Source organism: Gaeumannomyces tritici (genome assembly GCF_000145635.1).
Source record: "Gaeumannomyces tritici R3-111a-1 unplaced genomic scaffold supercont2.3, whole genome shotgun sequence".
Classification (NCBI taxonomy): Eukaryota; Fungi; Ascomycota; class Sordariomycetes; order Magnaporthales; family Magnaporthaceae; genus Gaeumannomyces; species Gaeumannomyces tritici.
This window is the reverse complement of record NW_008804547.1, coordinates 868,297-888,628: the sequence shown is the minus strand read 5'-3', so window position 1 is coordinate 888,628 and position 20,332 is coordinate 868,297. Positions and strand designations below refer to the sequence as shown.

At 59.4% G+C, this 20,332-nt stretch overlaps 8 protein-coding genes across 8 annotated transcripts; 2 read left to right on the top strand and 6 right to left on the bottom strand.

The window, feature by feature from the left end:
• Positions 1-170: 170 nt before the first annotated feature.
• On the bottom strand, positions 171-1,716 carry GGTG_05383 (formyl-coenzyme A transferase; the record flags this gene model as incomplete). The annotated part of the gene is made up of 5 exons (XM_009223185.1): positions 171-676; positions 774-1,278; positions 1,366-1,492; positions 1,582-1,613; positions 1,696-1,716. 5 exons carry the CDS (start codon positions 1,714-1,716, stop codon positions 171-173), a joined length of 1,191 nt encoding a protein of 396 aa, XP_009221449.1.
• Positions 1,717-2,507: 791 nt separating this feature from the next.
• On the bottom strand, positions 2,508-2,997 carry GGTG_05382 (hypothetical protein; the record flags this gene model as incomplete). Its single annotated transcript, XM_009223184.1, has 2 exons — positions 2,508-2,756; positions 2,851-2,997. The coding sequence occupies 2 exons, from the start codon at positions 2,995-2,997 to the stop codon at positions 2,508-2,510; spliced, it is 396 nt and encodes a 131-aa protein (XP_009221448.1).
• GGTG_05381 (hypothetical protein) lies at positions 2,786-6,145 on the top strand. Its single transcript, XM_009223183.1, has 2 exons — positions 2,786-4,110; positions 4,192-6,145. The coding sequence occupies exons 1-2, from the start codon at positions 3,978-3,980 to the stop codon at positions 5,778-5,780; spliced, it is 1,722 nt and encodes a 573-aa protein (XP_009221447.1). The 5' UTR covers positions 2,786-3,977; the 3' UTR covers positions 5,781-6,145.
• A 531-nt stretch (positions 6,146-6,676) lies between these two features.
• On the top strand, positions 6,677-8,831 carry GGTG_05380 (hypothetical protein). The gene is made up of 4 exons (XM_009223182.1): positions 6,677-6,949; positions 7,049-7,369; positions 7,445-7,809; positions 7,896-8,831. The coding sequence occupies exons 2-4, from the start codon at positions 7,129-7,131 to the stop codon at positions 8,718-8,720; spliced, it is 1,431 nt and encodes a 476-aa protein (XP_009221446.1). The 5' UTR covers positions 6,677-6,949; positions 7,049-7,128; the 3' UTR covers positions 8,721-8,831.
• Positions 7,823-12,147, bottom strand: GGTG_05379 (vacuolar protein sorting-associated protein 9). Its single transcript, XM_009223181.1, has 4 exons — positions 10,082-12,147; positions 9,848-10,020; positions 9,119-9,768; positions 7,823-9,038 (listed from the first exon to the last, which is right to left on the bottom strand). The coding sequence occupies exons 1-4, from the start codon at positions 11,715-11,717 to the stop codon at positions 8,996-8,998; spliced, it is 2,502 nt and encodes an 833-aa protein (XP_009221445.1). The 5' UTR covers positions 11,718-12,147; the 3' UTR covers positions 7,823-8,995.
• A 416-nt stretch (positions 12,148-12,563) lies between these two features.
• Positions 12,564-14,059, bottom strand: GGTG_05378 (hypothetical protein; the record flags this gene model as incomplete). Its single annotated transcript, XM_009223180.1, has 2 exons — positions 12,564-12,821; positions 12,857-14,059. The coding sequence occupies 2 exons, from the start codon at positions 14,057-14,059 to the stop codon at positions 12,564-12,566; spliced, it is 1,461 nt and encodes a 486-aa protein (XP_009221444.1).
• Positions 14,060-14,509: 450 nt separating this feature from the next.
• Positions 14,510-14,866, bottom strand: GGTG_05377 (hypothetical protein; the record flags this gene model as incomplete). Its single annotated transcript, XM_009223179.1, has 1 exon — positions 14,510-14,866. The coding sequence occupies one exon, from the start codon at positions 14,864-14,866 to the stop codon at positions 14,510-14,512; it is 357 nt and encodes a 118-aa protein (XP_009221443.1).
• A 1,028-nt stretch (positions 14,867-15,894) lies between these two features.
• GGTG_05376 (modification methylase DdeI) lies at positions 15,895-19,956 on the bottom strand (the record flags this gene model as incomplete). Its single annotated transcript, XM_009223178.1, has 2 exons — positions 16,130-19,956; positions 15,895-15,903 (listed from the first exon to the last, which is right to left on the bottom strand). Exons 1-2 carry the CDS (start codon positions 19,769-19,771, stop codon positions 15,895-15,897), a joined length of 3,651 nt encoding a protein of 1,216 aa, XP_009221442.1. The 5' UTR covers positions 19,772-19,956.
• Positions 19,957-20,332: the final 376 nt, after the last annotated feature.

The window sequence follows — 20,332 nt, the reverse complement described above, 5'->3', positions numbered from 1 at the left end:
GCCACTGGCAATAGTGCCTACCGAAAGCAGCACAAGGGGGGGAAAATCGACCCTTTAGAGCCTTCTGAGAATCAAACTTTCTAGTGTTCTTGGAGTGTTTCCGAGCTGGATATAAAATCCCACGCGCTATTCTAGATCTAGAGTTATCCACACTCACGCGCTCAGCCAGCTCACCGCACAACGCCCTTTCCCCTCAGCTCGCCAATGTAGCTGTCGTCGAATCCCAAGACGTCACGCAGCACCTCATCCGTGTGCTGGCCCAGCGTGGGCGGCGCGCTGCGCACGCCCGGCCTGCTCTCCGAGTACTTGACGGGCGTGTTGACCAACTCGACGGGCCCGCAGGCCGGGTGGTCGACCTCGACCACCATGCCCCGGGCGCGCGTGTGCTCGTGGCGCAGGGCCGCCTGGACGTCGTTGACGGCCGCATAGGGCATGCCGCTGCCGGCGAAGGCGTCGAGCCAGTGCCGCGTGGGCATCGTGGCCGTCACGGCCTCGATGCGCGCCTCGAGCTCGTCGCGGTGCGCCACCCGCGACGCGTTGGTGGCGTACCGCGGGTCCGCCTTCCACTCGGGCCGCCCGATGCCGTCGCACAGCTTGCCGAAGAGCGCGTCGTTGCCGCCGCCTAGGATCACGTCGCCGTCGCTGGTCTTGAAGGAGCGGTAGGGCACGATGGATGCTTGCGAGTCTGTTAGTCACGCTGTGACGGGGAAGGGGGAAAATAAGAAGAAATTAGAGGGACGAAGGAAGGGGGGAAGGGAGAGGGGAAAGCTTACGGTGCGCAGTCCCCCAGCGGCCCGCGTCCTTCTGGCCGCTGATCAGGCAGCTGCTGGCAATGTTGGCCAGCGTGGCCGTCTGGCAGTCGCTGAGGGCGACGTCGATGTGCTGGCCCCGGCCGGTGCGACCTCTGGCCAGCAGGGCGGCCATGATGCTGTTGCTCGTGTACAGGCCTGTGGTCAGGTCCGTGACGGCCACGCCCACCTTGACGGGCGGCCCGTCGCGCGTGCCCGTGATGTGCATGAGCCCGAACTCGGCCTCGACCATGACGTCGTACCCTCCCCGGTTCGCGTACGGCCCTGTCTGGCCGTAGCCGGTGATGGAGGCGTAGATGAGCCCTGGGTTCAGCCTGGACGCCGTCTCGTAGTCCAGCGAGTACTTCTTGAGTGTGCCCGGCAGGTAGTTCTCCACCAGGATGTCGCATTTGGGGATGAGCTTGTGGAGGATATCTATGCCCGCGGGGTCCTGGTATGACAGCGCTAGCGACTTCTTATTGCGGTTCACCTGTTATGGGGGCGAGGACGACAGGAATGATATCGTTAGAAGTCAAGCATCCTGGACAGCACATGGTCGCAGATAGGTCTATGTTACCGTCAGGAAATACGCCGACTCTCCAGGACCCTCGTGCTTGGACTCGGCAGTGTAGGGAGCATATGGGGGGCCCCAGGCCCTGGTGTCATCGCCGCGGACGGGGTGTTCTATCTTAATAACCTCAGCGCTAAAAGAGAAGACACGAATTTCAGCAACCGGAAATGCTCGTATGGATGACAGAGGCACCACAGGACCAGGCAGGATGGGCTAACTGACCCCAAGTCACCGAGAATTTGCGTCGAGTATGGCTACCCATGCCAAAGGAGTCTGTGTTAGTTTGCCGATATATCTGGGCGCAAGGGAACGCCGAATGCTTCGGGGGCTGCTCACGCCTGCCAAGACCCGGGTCATGTCTAGAACCCGGTAGCCCGCAAGCGGGAGCGCCGAGTTCGGCGTCGAGGAATCGGCGGCTGCGGAATATGGCCGAACTGGCCAGGCTCGTTGGAATGCAGGCCGCCTTGTCGCAACGGCGGCTCGCCGGGCAGCACTACAGATGAGGGATAGTCTTGGAGACATGTTTCTGGTGTCTAGGAAAGGCTGTGAAGATTAATCTGACGAATACAAGAAGCTCAATGAGACTTGGGACAATGAGACTTGGAACATGGAGCAGGGGAACCACCAACAGAGCTGGACCTATGCGGGGCGCATGGGGTCTGGTACAGCGTTTACAGCGAGTTCCCGGCTCTATTCCCAGCGCAGGGCCACTGAAGAACCCCTGTGCCGGGTGAATCTCGGCTCAAACATGGGTCATGACACCAAGCATGCAACAGCCAAATCCCACCAGCCATGTCCGCATGCATGTCCACATACAGTAAGACGGCGCTGAGGCGGAGCAACCACGGCCATCCGCAGCAGAGGGTTTGCTGTTCCACATGCGGGCGTCGATTCAATCCTGGGGAGCCTTTCGGAAGTTATTTATGAATGGTCCTGTCTACCCTTTGTGCATTCGGGCTAGGGGGTTAGAGGCCCTGGCCTGCCCCTGAGGGCCGAGCTCTGCGGGCACCTGCGCTGCTATCGCCATACCCTGACTTGCTCGACACAACCTAAAATGAGGAGGAGGAAATGCACGCCGCTGTGACGTAACAAAAAAAAAAACCATCAGCATCAATCGTACAGCTCTATAAGCAGCCATCGGGGTAAGCCTACCCAACCGAGCCCTGGGCGGCCAGGGCGTATATTCGATATGGATCGGCCGCGTAAAAGCCGTCATACTCGCCGCCCTGGGCGGCGGCTAGCTCGGCAAAGGCTAGCGTGAGGCAGCCGCCGACGTGGAGGCCCAGCACGAGCAGCTCCAGGGCGAAGACGGCGGCCCAGTGCAGCCGGGGTACGTTGCGGTCCTTATCGACCAGCGTGGTGACCTCGGCCGTGTCGAGGCAGAGGGCGAGGGCGGCCTTTTTTTGTGCCCCAAGATATCAATTCCCAGAGAGTCAGCAGGTCACCTGTCGGATGAGCGAGGGCTCGGGGAAAGTGCCAAGGGTCACCCACGGCCGTGTACGCCCAGGCAAAGGTCTTTGCATAAACGATGGTCATGTACAGCAGGAACACGATGACGAGGGCCGACAGGACCATGGCCACGGCCCGCGTGGCCAGTAGGGTGACGGCAAAGGCCGACGGCAGGCGTGGACGGGCCATGGTGTCTGTCGCCGGCACCAGCGACCGAGGCTACAGCCCACTGTAGAGGTGCCGGGACCGCCTGTGTTGCTTCTAATTTGGGGGGGCCGTGGGGGTGTGTGTGTGTGTGCCAAGGTCACGTCGTCGGCACGCGCGGGGCTGGTCTAGAGGTTGGTCGGGCTAGGGTGGGCGACACTGGAAATGGTGATTGTCGATGGAAGGAACGATTGAGACAGGCTGAGTTTGCGACCAGAAAAAAAAAAAGACAAATGCATGAAGAAAGCAAATGGCAGTTTGCGAATCCTCGCATCAAGACCTGTCGTCTTACGGCAGCCCAAGCAAACCCACCCCAGTCAGGGCCGCTCAGCTCGGCGAGCCACTGAGAAAACACTAAAAAAGCGACAATCATCCCAACTTCAACTTGAATCGAACTCGACAGGATCAATCAGCCAAGCGCAGCAGCCTCGGGCTACCAGACGTCTCAAAATAAAAGCGACAGGCAGAGACGGACAGTTACTACAAATTCGAGCGACGAGGATAAGCAGAAGCTGGCGAGGCTGGCACCCTGGCCAATAGCCTTGATTACCAGCCAGGCACCACAGTAATCTGACCCGACACAGCCACTTCAGCAAATGTGCTTCTCCCTGGGCCTTCTTTGCTGGCCGCACTCTCCCAGCCCGCCACCACAGTCAACCCTGGGTGAAACAAGACTCCATATTACTGTTTGCGCACCGCCAACAGCGAGGCTCATGGCCATGCCGCCATGGCCACGCCGCCGCGTCCCCTGCCGGGCTGCTCCCCGCACCCAGGCCAAGACCCAGGCCAAGACTTGCCCCGGATGGTCTGCATGTATATATCGTTGGAAAATCCCGGCTTGATTTTTTTTCCCTTGCTGAAGAGACAGAATCGCCAACCATATCGGCCACATTGAAAGCCGGGCCCAGAAACAAACACCAACCAGTCCAACACCAAATCACACCCCATCCCCACCAACAGCAACCATGCGCTCCGTCGCAGCGCTGCTCCTGGCCCTGGGCCTGCCGGTCCTCGCCGACCTCAACGCCCAGGTCATGCCCCAAGAGTGTATGGCCCTGAACGGCCACATGGGCTGCTCTGAGAACCACACCCGCATCTGTATGCACTCAACCACCACCTCATCCTCCTCCGTCCCAGCCCCGGCCTCGATATCATGAAACTGACAAGCGAACCCGATAGGCATCTACAAGGACGTTGTGACAAGGACGCAGAAGTCGAAGACTATGGGCGGCAGCTGCAAGCCGTCCAGCGCTGACGCTAGCAGGAAACGTGACGTAACCAGCAGATCCCCAGTCCCTCCCCCCGACGTGCTCGAGGAGACCTACGCCCGCAGAATACACGACCAGCCCAGCCGCATGCGCTGGTCCCCGCGCGCCCGCGCCCGCTCCCTCTTGCCGAATGGTAACCCGGCCCCCACTGGCGGCAGCAGCGACAGCAGCGACAGCAGCGACAGCAGCGACAGCAGCGACAGCAGCGACAGCACCGCCGCCACTGGCGACGAGGCCGCCGTCGTCCCCGATGTTGCTGGCGGATCGTCTGGGGTCTACGTCCCCGATTACGCCGGCGGTTCTGCGCCCCCAGCCGCCGCCGGCCTCGACCCCGGTTTGGACGCGGCGTCGATGGCTGACAACACTAACACGGACTCTTCTGCTGGCGCTGGTTCTGGCCTTGCCGACAACGCTAACGCTGGTCCTGCCGGTAAAGCTAACCCCGCGAGCCCAGGCTCCGGCTCAGGTTCCGGCCCTGCCTCCGGTTCGGCCTCCGGTTCGGGACTCGAGGCTCTCACGGCAGCCCTCGGTTCTATGGGTGGCTCTAACACGAACCTCAAGCAACAGCCCACTGACAACAAGCCAGATAACAGTCCAGACGCCAACCCTAACAACAAGCCCGAAAGCAAAGCTGACAGCAAGCCCGGCAGCAGCCCTAACACTAAGCCAAGCATCAGCCCCAGCACCAAGCCCGCAAGCGACTCCAACAGCGATGATCTCGACAACGTGTTCGACGCCAAGAGCACGGCCGACGGCGCCAAGAAGAAGAAGCCCAAGTTCTGGATGACGTCTCGCGAGTGCCGCACGCGCCACGAGTCCATCAGGACGTGCCTCGGCGGCCGCCGCATGTGCCGCTTCAAGGTCCGCCGCACCGGCCAGCTGCGCTACGCCCCGATGGCCGGCTCGTGCAGGCCCATGGGCAGCGGCAGCGTCCTAATGAAGAAGCCCGCAGGCGGCCACCGCCATCACGGCCCCGGCGTCCCCGCCAAGGGCGGCAAGGGCGGTAAGCACGGGAAGCACGGCAAGTCGGGCTCCACCACCATCGTCATCAACACGGGCACCAGCAACAACAACAACAATAACGGCAACGGCAACCGTGACACAGCCAACGGCAGCCCCGCCAAGGGCGGTCGCCCGCGCCGCCACCACCCGCGCCTCCGCGGCGTCGACGGCCCCACGGCGGGCGCTATGGGCGGCTCGTGGAGCCAGGTCAAAAGCAAGATGCGCAAGCACGGCAAGACTAAGCACCACGGCGGCGGCGCCGACAAGGCGTCGTCGGGCCCCGGGTCGCAGGGCCCGGAGCTGGCGTCGCCCTGGATCTACGAGAACCCGCAGAACGCCGAGTGCAACAAGCTCAGCGGCATTACGGGCTGCTCGGGCGGCAAGGTGACGTGCATCTACCGCGGTGACAACGGCAAGTTCCACATCCGCCGCCTCACCACCACGTGCTCCTGGCGCATCGTCAACCCCGAGTGGAGGGGCAAGGACACGGTGGCTTGAGTGTGTTGATGCTCTCTTTGCTTGATTATTTCCCCTTGTTTTATTATTCTCTTCTTTTCTTCTTCTTCTCTTGTCTTTTATTCCATTTTTCGTCTTCTTTTCTCACTTACATCCATTTCAGCGTGGCGTTTCACGGCATATCAACGGCGTTGGCGCATTATTTTGATACCACGGTTTTGTATTTCTTCTTATCGGATGAAAACTAGAAGCTCTCTTCTAGCTGGGGTTGGCGTTTTGGATGCGTGGTTAAAAGGTCAGCATCGGCATAGCATATATACGGCGTTTGGGGCTCTTGGGGCATGCTTCTTGACACGCCCGGGTTCATTCATAGTATTGGGTCCGTCAATATCAAATTTCTCTCAGACCACCTTCTCCCCCTGGCAATGCATGTGCCAGTTTTCTTTGGCCGAGCCGTCGGTTGCAATGTGGGTAGCTCTTGGCTTTTTGTTTCCCCTCGCCTCACTTCCCGACATGGCATTACCCCTGTCACGGCATTCGGTCAACTGCCATCATCTGCCGAGGTATAGAAATTGGTGGTGATCTCTATTCTCCGTCAGCTCACCTATGCGTTTATGTTGTTTATCTGGTGCGTATTCTCCATTTTACCCCAATCTCCAACCCCGATTTCCATTGTCCACCCTCCAGGAACCTCATCGTCCCATCTGATTATTTTTCCCCTGGCGGCGGCACCTCGGCCTACGCTTGTCAAAAACAACCCCATCCCCTCTCCCCCGCCCCGTCCACGCGAGTCTGGTGTGGGGTGCGGAGGAGAATGCGACGTCGGCCCACGCACCGCCATCACCCGCTCCTATCACAACCCCCCCTCGGAGATTGATGAAGTAACATTTCCCAGTGCCCTGACCCGGGGGCGAGGGTCGTCGGGGAAGCACGGGGGAGGGAAATTGAAGAAAAGTAGGGAAAAAAAATCCATCATGGTGGAGCTCAGGTCATGAGACGGTGAGCTTGTCATGGACTTTGTTGATGCTTTTTCTCCGCAGTTTTTGATTCCCCACACGCCTTTTCCCCGCACGAACCGACGTAACCACGACCGGAGATGGAGACAGAAAAAAAGTAAACAAGGAACCGTTCGTCCCATGGCTGCGGGAGAGGGGGAGGAATAGCGTTGGGTGAGGAGAGTTGCGTCCTAGGCAAGGTAGCATCGTAGCAAGGTTGGCCCCTTTCCACTGGCATGTCATGAAGTAGCCATATAAAAAGGCCATCCCCCCCAAGGTGCGGACGTGTAAGTTAACGAGTAGGAACGAGAGCAGCGCAGAGACTCGTTCCGCCCACCTCCCGCCTCGTCCATAATCTTTTCTTGTCCAGAAACAAAACAGGAAAAAAAAAAAAGATGAAGTTCTCCCTCGTGGCCCAGCTGGCCGCCCTCGCGGCCGGCGCGGCGGCCCAGGTCATGGACTCGCCACGTTTTCCAGGCGGCCGGGGCGTCGCCGCCGCCGGCAGGCCTCGCCCGCGCCAGGCGTCCTCGTCGTCGGCGTCGTGGCCGTACGGGCCCTTTAGCACCAAGGGCCGCGACATTGTCAACAGCCGCGGGGAGGTGATGCAGTTTGCGGGGCTCAACTGGCCCATGAGCGGTATGTCATGTCCCCAACATCACTTGTCTTGCCCAACAAACTTATGACTGACAATAAAGTCACCCCCAACAACAGGCGAGACCATGATCCCCGAGGGCCTCGAGTTCCGCTCGGCGGCCGAGCTGCTCGACGAGGTGGCGACCGTGGGCTGGAACATGATCCGGTTCGGGTACGCGACGCAGATGGTGGACGAGATCTACGCCCGCGGCGGGCAGGACGTGCCGCTCGAGGTGGCGCTCGTGGCGGCGCTGGGCCACGCCAACGGGTCGCGCATCACAAACGAGATCGTGAAGCGCAACCCCAAGTGGACGCGCGAGACGACGCGCTTCCAGATCTGGGGCGACATCCTGGACCTGGCGGCCGAGCGCGGCATCTACGCCATCCCCGACGTGCACATCCACAAGGCCATGTGGTGCTGCAGCCACATTGACGGCAACGCGGTAAGCAAAGGATAATGCCCGAACGGGGATGAGGAGGAGGAGGAGAAGGAGGAGGGGAAACATTGACTAACAAAAGAAACAAAAAGTGGTTCGACGACGTCTACTTCAACACGTCAAACTGGAAGCGCGGCCTCGCCTACGTCGCCAACTTTGCAAAGTCGCACCCCAACGTCGTCGGCCTCTCGCTCCGCAACGAGCTGCGCGAGTCGTGGAACCGCACCGACCTCTACTACAACTGGCAGACCCTCGTCGGCAACATGACGGCCGGCGCCGACGCCATCCACGCCGCCAACCCGGACCTCCTCATCACCTGGTCCGGGATGCAGTACGACCAGGACCTGTCGGCCCTCACGGCGCGCCGCAACCTGCTCTCGGCCCCGTGCTACCGCTGCACCGCCGTCCGGGACGCCGCGCGCCGGGAACCCCTGTACTTTGACCTCGACGCCCACCCGTGGGCCGACAAGCTCGTGTGGGAGCTGCACATGTACCACATGAGCGAGGACCAGGACACGGGCACCTGCGAGGCCGTCGAGGCGAGCCTGTACCGCAACGGCTTCAACGCCCTGGGCATGGACGCGCCCAAGCCCGGCTGCGACCTGCCCGGCTACGACTGCGAGCCCGCGCACCGGCAGACGCCCGTCATCTTTAGCGAGTTCGGCTACGAGCAGAACGCGGCGACGCTGCCGCGCGACACGCTGCAGGCGTGCCTGCGCGGCTTCCTCACCAAGCACAAGGTCAACTGGATGGTCTGGGCCCTGGCCGGCAGCTACCGCATCCGGTCCGGCGGCCAGGGCGTCGACGACACCTGGGGCCTGACCACGTACGACTACTCGGCCTGGCGCAGCCCCGAGCTCATCGAGAAGTGGTGGAAGCCGTGGGTCGCCGCCATGAACGTGACCAAGAAGAACTGAGCATGGTGGTCGGTAATGTGTCTGCGAACCATGAAGAATAATAATGAATCACGATTTGCTTGCGACCCCAATCATCTTTGTGTGCAAATGGCCAGTCCCAGCTGGCCGAGTCTTTGAGTGACATGCTGCCTCTGTTTTGCTCGTAGCCTGCTCATTAAAGATTACCCGTACATGCCGCTTTTTTGTTTTGTATGCACTCTGGGAGAGAGCCAATCTATGGTACTTATTCTCTAGCCCCCTTGTGTTTGGAACCGAGTGAAGTGTCAGCTCCAAGCTCAGGAAGACAGAGCAAGACATGCATCAACAGCCAAGCCGACCCTGTGCCGTGCGAGTTAGTCAAGTATCACCACGGAGCAAAGCAGAGACAAACGCGCGCAAGACAAGGCCTCAACACTCACCTCCCCTGCTTCTGGTACACCACATCACTAATGATGTCCTTGTCCAAGTCGGGAAACATGCCCGCCAGCGTCTCCACGACGTTGGCGTGCTCCGCCCTGTGGAGCCTCTGCGCCTCGGCAGCCTCGGCGCTGGCCTGCCGCGCCGCCGCCTCCTGGGCAGACAGCTGGCGGTGGTGCTGGTGCGGATCTCGCGGATCCCGGCCTTCGCCCGAGACGCGCCCCGAGCCCGGCTGCGGCGTGTGAACCGGGCTCCTCGACGGCCCCGCCCCGCTGCCGCCTGCGCCAGCGAGCGGCTCGTCCGAGAACATGCGGCCGATGGTGCTGAGCGGCCGCTGTATTGTCCTTAGAAGACCCGTTATGGCTGCCGGCTCGTCCGATGAGTCCCCGCCGTCGCGAGACGACGTGGACCTGCGCGGCGCCGATGCTGAGTCGCCATCCATAGATGGCCGTGTCGAGGACGAGGCCCCGGGGTCGCCTGACTGTAGATACAGATGCGGCTTCTCCGATTGCGAGGGCGGGAGAGGGGGAGGCTGTGGAGGGTGCTTCTCTGCGATCTCCAGCACGGCCGCCTCAACGCTGCGCTCAAACTCCTCGTCTGTGATGGTGAGAGTAGTCCGATCCATGTTTTCAATGAACTGCACAGCGCCCATCTAAAGTACGACTGTCGTGTAAGTCATCCATGATGCCTGGACCATTTCTGAACAGAACGAAAAGGATGAGGCCACTTACCAGGGATGACAAATAGTAGCCGGCCTCGCCCCCAAGCTTATCTTGGTTCCTAAATCGCAGTATATACTGCACATTCGAGACCAAGTGTTCAGGGTTTGCCTGCAGAACGACGTATATCAGGTGGGGCATAAACGAATCTGCCGAAGAGTCCGATTTAGAATGTTTCAGGAGTCCTGCGGAAAAGTGTTAGTAAAGAATGTGGGCGGGCCCCTTATAAACCAGCGAGTGCCATACCGAATATGACTTTACAGCAGTTCAGGACGCATATTATCTTGTCCCGAGGAGCGCGGTAGGTCGTGATCTTGAGCAGCTCCTGCTGCGCGAGCTTGAGGAAGCGGCGGCCGCTATCGGGGATGGTGGGTATGTCGAGGTGCTCGTCCCGGACCCAGCCGTAGATTTTTATCTTCTGCGCCAGTATCTCGTCGCGCTCCACGTCCTCCTGGTGCTGACCCCTGCGGCCGGGGCCCATGGGCCTTTCGCCCCCACGCTTGCGGTTCGGCTTGGATCCCGGGATAGGCTGCGGGGGTGGGATGGTAGGCGAGAATGTCTGGGCATACAGGCGGTTCATGACGAGCTTTTCCATGCCTTCGCGGGCGTTGTCGAACTCGGCGTCCGAGACCTCGCGCCAGACGTCGCACTGCGCCATCTTGTTGGCGATGAAGGCCAGGAAGTCGCCTATAATCTTGACCTGCTCGTGCACCATCCACTGGCGCTTACCAAACTCTGACAGAAACGACTTGAGGTACCTTGCCACGGGGTCTGCCTTTTTGTTTCGTAGCTGCTCTAGGAATCGATGAAAGTCAAACGGCAGCGACGGCTCCGGCTCGGGCTCTGGTGGCGGAGGGCGGTGGAGTGGCATTGTGGGTGACATGACGCCTTCTGCAAGCTCGTCCTGGGACTGCTTCAGTGACAGGGACAAGCTGAGTTTCGACGATGTGGGTGTGGGGGCGGCGGTGCTCGCCTCGTCCTTGTCCCCGCCGCCATCCTTGGGAGGCACCGGAGGTCTTGGCTCCTCCGAGTCCTTGGCCTTGGATCTGATGCTTTCCGGGGATGAAGACCTCGGGATCCTAATGTCCTGAAATTTCTGAGCAATGGTTGGCGCCAGCGGCTCCAGGCTAGACTTGCGAGGCGGATGCTGCTGCGGCGGGGCGCCGAGCATGGGCCCCGCGATCTCGAGACGCGGGCTCATCACCTCGTCCTCACCCGGGCCACCGCCGCCCTCGGCAAACTGCTCCATGATGCTCTGGATCTCGGCCCGCGACGAGGCGCCGCCGCCGGCGCTGACCTCATGCTCGTCCTCGCTCATGTACCGCTTCTCGTCATAGCCAGCGTCGGACCAGGCCGGCGAGGTCGAGGTCGAGGCCGAGAGCTTGCGTGATCGGCTGCCAGCGGCGTTGGAGGGCGTTCGTGAGGGGGGCTGCGAGGCATCGGGAGTAGCGGGAGTCGGGTCTATATAGGTCTTGGTGTCGACGGTAAGGTGGTGGGTTGCAGTGGTGGTGCTGGCGGCGGTGGTGGGCTTGAGGGTCGCTATGGAGGAGGCCATGCCCTCGGATGGCTCATCGGCTGCATCTCTCGGGGGGTCCTTCTCCATCACAGTGGTGTCTTGGACGACCTCGGTGGCCGACAGGGACGGAGGCTCGCCGAGACCGAGGTCCTCCCCTGCCGGCGGCGCCGTGGTCCCGGAACGCGGGGCCATCTCGACAGGGACCGGCTGGGGTTCTATTGGGACGCTGGCTGCAGACGATTCGGGGACAGGATCGGAAGGGCCGAGATGGGACGGGATCACCTCAGGGGCGGTAGTGGCTTGGGGTCCATGTTCCGGGCGACCAGGCTGGCTAGGCGACGGGGCCGGCCGGTCGGAGGACGACATGCAAACGGGCAGCTGTGTCTATTTTTTTTGTCGTTGGGATGTCTTGTCGGAGGTGGTGTTGGTCGGAAATAGGTAAGTAGGTGGTAGTGAAGTAGCGTAGTTGAGGGTGATGGCGGCAGGCTGCGTAACACCACACCAGCGATGGAGCTGTCAGTCAGTCGGAAGGAGGGGCCAGGCGGGTTCGAGCCGAGTCGAGTCGAGTTTGGTCGGGTGGGATAATGGAATGATGGATTTCGGCTGTCAGTTAGTTGTCGTGGAGACGCGAAGCCCTGGCAAGCGATGCTGATGCGGTCAAAAAGTCGGTCGGTCTGCTGAAAGGCGGGCTCGGTGCAGGACCAGGCTGGAGGCTCGCTAGGTGGGAGGCAAATGCAAGGCAGCTGAGACCAGCCGACGGATGGCGCATGACGGATCGGGGATCTTCAGTTCGGCTGGCCGCCTGGAGAGGGTTGAAGCTTCCCCCGCGCAGGCTGCGGCTTGAGGCGGGGCGTTTTAGAAGCGCCCAGCCCGCACAGGTGCCGCGTGTGCACGCTCAGAGAGAAGCGCTCCGATTGGTGCACGCAGGTGGAGAGACAAGGTACCAAAATGCCGAACTTATTATTAGGAGCTAATTCAACACGCAATGAAAAATGAAAATGGAAATGCTCAGACAACGCCATAGCTAACGATCCATACAAACGAAATCTATGGCTTTGGTCATCTGCCAGGAAGTAAACGGTAACGCGGAAAGTCAAAACACCAAATCCGGCATGGTGCTACTGGGGTATAAGTGAATACAAAAGAAAGAGTAAGCAGTACCACGTCCAAAAGACCCAACCAGCCAGACTTCCTCAAGGCACGGGGAAAATCTTAGTCAGCGGGTTGCCGGACGTGGTCGGGGACGTGGTCGATGACGTGGGGGCTGGCGGCGTAGTGATAACTCCCGGCCCCCCAGTCGAGCTCGGGATGAACGGGGAGGGTGTGATGGTGGCGCCGCCACCCACGCTGCTCGAGGGCTTGATTGGGGTGAGCGTCGAGAACCTCAGCGAAGTGCTCGTCGGAATGCTCGTCGAGGCGCTCGTCGAGGTGGCCACGGCAGGCTTCGTGCTGGTCGTCGAAGTCAGGGACCTGGAGGGGAGCGGCGGGAGGTCGGCTCCCAGCACGGAGCGGGCAAAGTCGACGTTGAAGCAGCCGACCTGGACGCCGCGCGTCGAGTTCATCGGCATGGCGAAGCAGCTCCGCTGCAGCCCGGCCGTCGCCTCGGCAACGCAGTCCGTGATCACGTCGAAGCCGCCGCCCGCGCACGTCATCACGTTGCCGCTGATGCATGCGATCTGGGCGTCGGAGCAGGCGGACTGGAGGTTTAGCGACGAGTAGAGCTCGTTGAGCACGCGCGCGTCCGCCTTGTTGGCGCTGTAGACGTCGGGGGAGACCGTGACGGTAGGGGCTGGCCTCGAGTAGATGGCCGTAGGCACCTCGGAAACGGGAGTGCCCGTTGGAGTCTCCGTGTTGCCCCTCCGGCCAGTGGAAGTCGAGGACGTGAACAGCGATGAAGATGCGACTGAAGCAGACGACAGTGTCGACGTTGTTCCTCTACTGCTGGAGCTGGCAGGGATTCCGGGTGCGAGGGGCGTCGTCGTCGCAGTCGGCACGGGCGTGGTTGTGGGCTTAGACCTGGTGACTGTGATGGTGACAGTGCCGTCAAAATCGTCATCATCCGGCACTGGAGTCGTCCCCGGCTTCTGGCTGCTGCTGCTGCTGCTTGTAACGAGCGTCGTCGGCACTCCCCTAGCGCTGGTCGTCGAGGCCGTGGCCCGCGTGGAAGTGGAGAAACCAGTGCTAGGCGACAATCCCCTTGAAGTCGGAGCGGTTGTCGGCACCGTGCTCACCGATCCTGACCCAGATGTCGATACACTCGTCGACAAAGACGGGAGTGAAGAGGTTGTCGATGCACGCGTCAAAGATGAAGACAAAAGCGAAGGAGTCGTTGCTACGCTAGTCGTAGATGCGGTGGTCGTAGAGGCGCTGGTCGTCGAGCTCGAGCTTGTTGACTGTGTCGTCGTGGTCTGAGTTCCTGCAGGAGGAACAAGGGGGCCCAGCTTCATGGAGCTCGACATGGAGCTGGCGGCGGACGTGGTCTTAGCTGGCGTGCTCGACGTCGTCGGCCGGGCGCTTGTCGTGACGGGTAGGCTGGTCAGAGGGGTAGATGTCCCCGTGCTGCTGGAGGTGGTGGTAGCCGGCTGGATGCCAGTGCCGGTAGTTGTGCCGTTGACAAACTGCCTCGGCACCAGTGCTCTCCTCCTCAGAGGCCCTGCCTCCGAAGGTGCAGCCAGCAATAGCGGCAAAAGTATTGTGATAAGATGCATTATAATCGTCGCAGGTTGCGAGTCACTCTGGGATGTTTTTTTTCTTTCTTTTCCCTCTGGGAATTGTTTTGGTGTTGAAGATATTGGAGATTCCGGATCTCGGGCTGAAGTGTATATGCGGAAAATGCTGTTTCGAGGACGAGATAGAAAGAACAGGAAGGGGTCCGATAGATAAGACTTGAAGCCGCTAGGGAAGCAGGACAAAGACGCGACGGGGCTATTAGGACCGAATAAAGAAGTACGCCCCAGGCGTTGGCTGCTCAGCACGTGAAGCCGACAAAGGCAAAGACGGGAGACAAAGGAAGAAAAAAGAAGACGATTGTGAGTAGAACCTTGGCCACAAAGCACGAGGAGGAAGATGGAGGGTGGGAAAAGGAAACAGCACAAGGGAAACCGGCAGGCACTAGACGCCGTCTTTGTATGACTTCAACCACGAGGGCGGTCTCGAACCTAGGCCGGAGACAGAAAGAAAACGCCGTTTACCATACACACACACCCGGTCCCCTCCACAACCAATGCCACCATTGACCGACGACGAAGAGACGCAGGACCTCGGCCCTCAGAGAGCAGTCCCCGCTCGTTGCGCACTGCTTGATGAGCCATGGCGCCGGCCAGCAGCACCAGCAGCAGCACGACTAAACATGAGACCGACCGGGATGCAAGCTGGGGCTGGCGGCCGATCAACGAGACCCAATGCACCGGCAGAGATCCGGCCAGGATGGGGTGGGGGGTAGTAGTAGAGTAGTAGTAGCCCCAGTCCGACGACTTGGGTGTACACGCCGTGCCGCCCGCCCCGGTTGCGGACATGGAGTGGTGGAACGAGTGACGGTTGAGCCTCTTCTCTTTCGTCCGGTTGCTAGTCTTCAATTTTCCTTGCCACCCCTGCGGGTTTGACAGTCGTCGTCGGCTCTGGCGCCGCGGCGCTATAATTGGCAGCCCCTAAAAAGTGGGCACCCGCTCCGGGGCGCCCTGGGCCAATCGCTGGCCGAGCGCTAAGGGTACCTGCGGCGGGCGGGGCGGGGTTGAGTTGAGCTGGCGCCTGCAAGCACAGCGTGGCCCAGCCCAGCCCAGCCAGATATTTGCCCAAAGTAACTCCAAGTGGTGCCTCTCTGCTGCAGCATTAGATCCGGGCAACTCGCCTTGTCGACTCCGAGATGCAGATGACACTGATGGACGTCTGCATGCACGATAGTCCCCGTGCCGGAACGGCTAATTCCAACTTCCACTTATACTATGCCACATCTGCCATGATGACGGGTGCCCCCTGATACATGCCAAACCCACCTGCTTTTTGCGGCGTGCTCCTCGTCTGCCAAGTGCCACTACTACACACTAAGCGATAGGACCTGAATTCAATGTTGCCGCCGACTAGCTTTCGGTCGTGACATCGGGCCACAGGGCTGGTTGGGTGACAAAGACCATCGAAGCGACCACCTGTGCGTTTCCGTCCCTTTGTCATTTAAAAAAAAAAGTCTGCAAAAACCTAGCCGCCGGCTAGCCATTCCGTGCCCACAGCAGCGGCCATGATGCACGCTGCCGCGTCTGCTGGCCAGAATTCGTGGCCTGACCCTCCGGGGAGATTGTCAACGCGACACACACCCGCATGGGCGTCGATTATGACGTGTTCGCGGTTTATCCTCCCGCTTATTGAGCCGACGCTGGAAGGGCGTCTCCATCTAATCTATCCTGGTCTACACATGAATATCTCTGTGCGGATGCCATGCGCCTTTGTTCCAAAGACCAACCGAAGCCCAAGTATGCAAGCTCCTGGTGAACAAAATGGAGAGGGACACTGGGGTACTGAGTAGTGGGTATTTGTAAGTGCCGAACAATAATTAGATATCCTAGAGAAAAGATGCGGTAGAGACCCAATGTGTATAAAAAGAGAATGGCCATCTCTGTTGCCCTCCTTCCGGCAGGCAAAAACACATTTGGTAATGGTGCGCGCTACAAAATTGAAATTTAGAGACAAAAGAGACAAAAGAGACAAAAGAAAAAGACTGGAGGGGGTTCATAAAACGCAGAAAGAGAATACAGGAAAAGAAAAATTACAACAGCTCAGCGACACACGATCGTGTCTTCAAGGCTGCCTTTTCGATGCCGCTTCACCATGGACACCTCGTTTCCGCACGACGCCCGCCGCTTAACACCGGTAGCCATGACGCTGGCAAGGCGCGACGTCAGCGTGGATGTTGACGTGAAGACTGCTTTGCTGGCCGACACCTGAACCCTCGCGGCGGCAGGACGTTCGTCGCCATCGCCATGGGCACTCGTCGGGCACTGAGGCTGAGGCTGAGCCGAAGCAGCAGCAGGCCTGTACGACACCTCGATCTCGGTCGTCGTCGTCGTCGTCACTTTGATCTCCTCGACCTCGGGCATGACGGTCTCCTCGGGGACCTCAACCTCGACGCCGACGCCACCGGGCACGTCCCTCGTCTCGTACAGCGAGCCGCCGCACATGGCCCTGCGCAGCTCCAGCCCCAAGGCGAGGGACGCCTGGCGGGCGACGCTGTTACCGATGAGCTTCCAGCGGTTCGCAAAGCTCCCAACGAGGACCTCGTCGTCGGGGACGCCCTGCGCGCGTCGGATTTCCAGGATCGAGAGCGTGCGGTGCTCAAACGGGTGCGTGATGTGGGCGGTCCGCGCATCCGTCGGCTGGGGCGTGGTGGTCACTGTCGCGAAGAGCTTGGTGGGATCCTGCCGCGTCCAGCCTCGCGATTTGGGCTGGACGCGATGGCTTGGGTTTTCGGGAAAGCAAAGGCGTTCCGCTTCGGTAATCTGCCCGGTCTTGTAGTAGGCCTTGGCGAAGCCCATGCCGTACGGGGCTGTCGGGATCAGCGAGGTCCTGAGCTGTTCGATGGGCGAGGTTGCAGAGGAGTTGTGGTCCGAGAAGCCCGGGCAGATCCGCACTCTCCCATCCTGGATATTTGGCAGGCCTTTCATGGCCTCGCCAGAGGATACGTAACTAAATGCCGTCGGTTCAAACTCGCGCTGAGAAAATTGTTCGTTGTTGCTTAATTTCCCGAGGCTGAACCGTTTCGTCCCCCCTGGATGAGAATGCGACATCATGGGCCGTTCCGGTAGAGTGCATCCAGGCAACGCGAATATTAGAAAGACGCGCGATCGACTTTGAGGGGCGCCGTACGTCCAAGCATCACCCAGGATAATCTGTATTTGATATCCCATGCCAACGATTGCGCACAGCAGCTGGGAAAAATAGTCGCTCCCGGGGTTATCCGATTTTCCGACCATACTGCTGACGTTTTCGAGGATGCCGTACTTTGGTCGATAAAAGTCGACGAAAGACGCAAAAGACGCCACCAGAGACCGGTTCTTCTTTTGCGCTTCCGACGACTTGTTGGCGGTGAGTAAAGAGAACCCCTGGCATGGCGAACCTCCAGAGATAAACTCGACCTCTCCCTTGGCCGGTACCGACGGACCACACTCCCCTTTGAGCGCCTTCTCCAGCATAGTGTCGACCGAGCCGAGGAATGGAACAGCGTCCGGGTCCGCGTTGGCCATATAAGTATGTATAGCCACGTTCCAAATGTCGTTCACCCACTTCACCCTGACAGCCCCGCCCTCTTCGATACCGCGACCGAGGTTGCCACAGCCAGCGAAAAGATCGAGGCCTCGCAGCGGTGTGAAGGATTTCCCCATTTCCAGAGGGTTGAACCCCTGCCTGAAGGTAGAGGGAATGCTGGCATCGTCGAAGGGTGTTAGGGTTGAGTCGTCCTGTCGTCGATGAGTAATGTAGAAAATGTTCCCAGTTCCCCGCCTGTCGTATGGAGTGCTTGGTGCGGCGTCGCTGGGAATTATGCGGACGGTGCAAGGCCCTTGGATCCATGAGATCGGCATCGAGATGGTGTCGTCTGTGTATATAAGCTCGTTCGGTGCGGTGTCGGATCCGTCGATCCTATCCCTCCGTTCTAGCTTCCTGAAATTGGCGTTGCCCCCGGACAAGTCGACTATTTCGTACGGTTCGAGAGTCTTCCCATTAGGGAAAGTTCGTGCGAGTACCGTATCGCCAACCTCGTACCGCCTCCCTCTGTCCTGGCTGCACGTAAAATCTGATTCCCGCAGAACGACCCAGCGACGTTCATCTGTCAAATACATTTGCCTGATAAAGAACTCCGCCTTTGTGTTCTCATTGCCGAACCACTCGACCGAATGTATACCCAATACCTCTCCAGCAGGGATGGGGCGGTCTTCCGTCGTAGAGCTATGGCAGCTACAGTGGCTCGAATAGAAGAGCTCGTTGTCCCACGGGTAGCGCTGGCTGCCACATGGGGTATCTTTGGGGTGATAGAGCCATGCAATGTGAAACATTCGCTCTCCATTTTTGGTGCGTGACAAACCCTGTACCCGGGCGTACCACCTGGCATGGTTGTGGTTGTGCGCCCACTTCGTCCCGCTTGTCGAATCATCTGGGGGTGTCGAGATTACATCCCCGGGTTTGATAGATGCCAGTAATGCCTCTGTCAAAGGTCCATCGTTTCGTGCCTGCTTGTGGGTTACGCGAGGGATAGTGGTTGCACGTGCGTTTTTCGGCGAAGTCGCTTTCAGGAAGGACTGGCAGTCCAGGTGGTCAAAGAGGGAATGGATGTATGGGGTGACGACGGTGTAGTTGGCCAACGGCGAATGCTCTGGATATTGCGTGAAATGCAGGACCTCGTTGAAGAGCTTGATTTGGCGGCTGTCCGTTACAGTCCCGTAGACTTGGTCCCAAAGGAATTCGGCGTATTCCGAGACCTTTGAGCGATAGTCGTAACTAGGGTGCTGCTGGAACCATTGTTGGAAGCTGGCATCGTTTCCATGGCGGAGCACAAGCCAGCGCGCGAAATCTTCGCGGAAGTCGTGTATACCAGCCTCGTTATTACGAGATTCGATAAAGTCAACCAAATGCTTGGCCAGGTCGGCTAGCCAGCGGAACGGTTCGAAAAAGCGGATGTACTCGATGCCAGGCGCGCCCAGCTTGTACCAGACGCCGCCTTTTTCGCGGTTCAATGTCGACCGGATCCAGACCTTATCTCCGATCGTGTGGTTCTCTAGGCCATAATTTCCGATAGAGAGCTCATCGAAGGCCACGTGCTCAAGTTGCCACTTTTCGTGCCGGTTCTGGCCTTTGGAAAGAGTGCCGTCGAAGAACAGGGTGGATTTTCCCATGCGGAATAGCTCATGCAGCGATATGAGATCGCCGGAGTGCTGAGCGTTGTCGGCATATATCGCAAAGTCATCCAGATAATACTCATCTTCGTCGTCGTCGTCGTCGTCGTCGTTTTCGTCCTTGTTGCCGACTTTGACCTGGGCACGACGAGCACTGTGGTCGCCTTGTTGGAGGGCGGCCAGAGCCTTGTCCTCCGGGACTGACGGGGGGAGTTCCCAGGCATCGGTGACGGCGTTGTACCTCTTGTACAGCGATCTTGGGGTTGCAAGGGTGCTCTCGGGGATATCCACAGATATGGTCTTGCCCTTGGGCAATGGTGATCGGAGAGGCACGTGCCACTCCGCTTGGCTCTGGTCCTCATACTCGAGGTTCTGAAGCCCCAAAGCGTCCTGCTCGACTTTCCCGAGCTTGAGGTCCTGCTCTGATTCTTGGTCGAAACCGCCCCATTCCCAGTCATTCGCATGGTCTCCCAGTCCTCGCTCGGAGCCCTGCTCCGAAAGGCTGCGCAAGGGACTCGTCGATGGGGTTATGAGTGGTGGCGGCATGGTGACAGGCAGGCAGGTGATGGGCCTCTCAGTCGTGATGGTGAGCTGATACAGGCGATACGGTTGTAATGTCGCGGCATCGGCGCTAGTACGACGAGTTGTAAAGATATGCTGAAAATTAGAAGAGGGTGCGAGGCCGGCGATCAAAAACAGCGTCAACGTCAAATCTGTTGGAATTAACAAAATGCGACGCGCGACACGTCTCTTGCTTCAATTCCACAAACATCGCGCTCAATCGTAGCCCAGGTTTATTGGTGGCTCCACTTGAACAACGATCGTTACTAGCCAATGGTAGCTTCTGAGTAGAAGGCTCTAGGCCCCACCTGCCGCTTTTGGAAGCTTGAGAGGGGGAGGGTGGTTCAATGGGGAAAAGGAATGGCTGACCGAACTTGAATTGACCCAACTGAAAGAAAATATAGAACGGGTGCAAAGACGGGACGAACAAACTGGGGGGTGGCACGGTGGTTTGCCATTGGGTTTCGCAAACTTGAAATGGCACGAGCGAGAAAGATTTGAAGATGATTTTATTTGCCCTTTTGGAACTCGATAAGCGATAAGGAA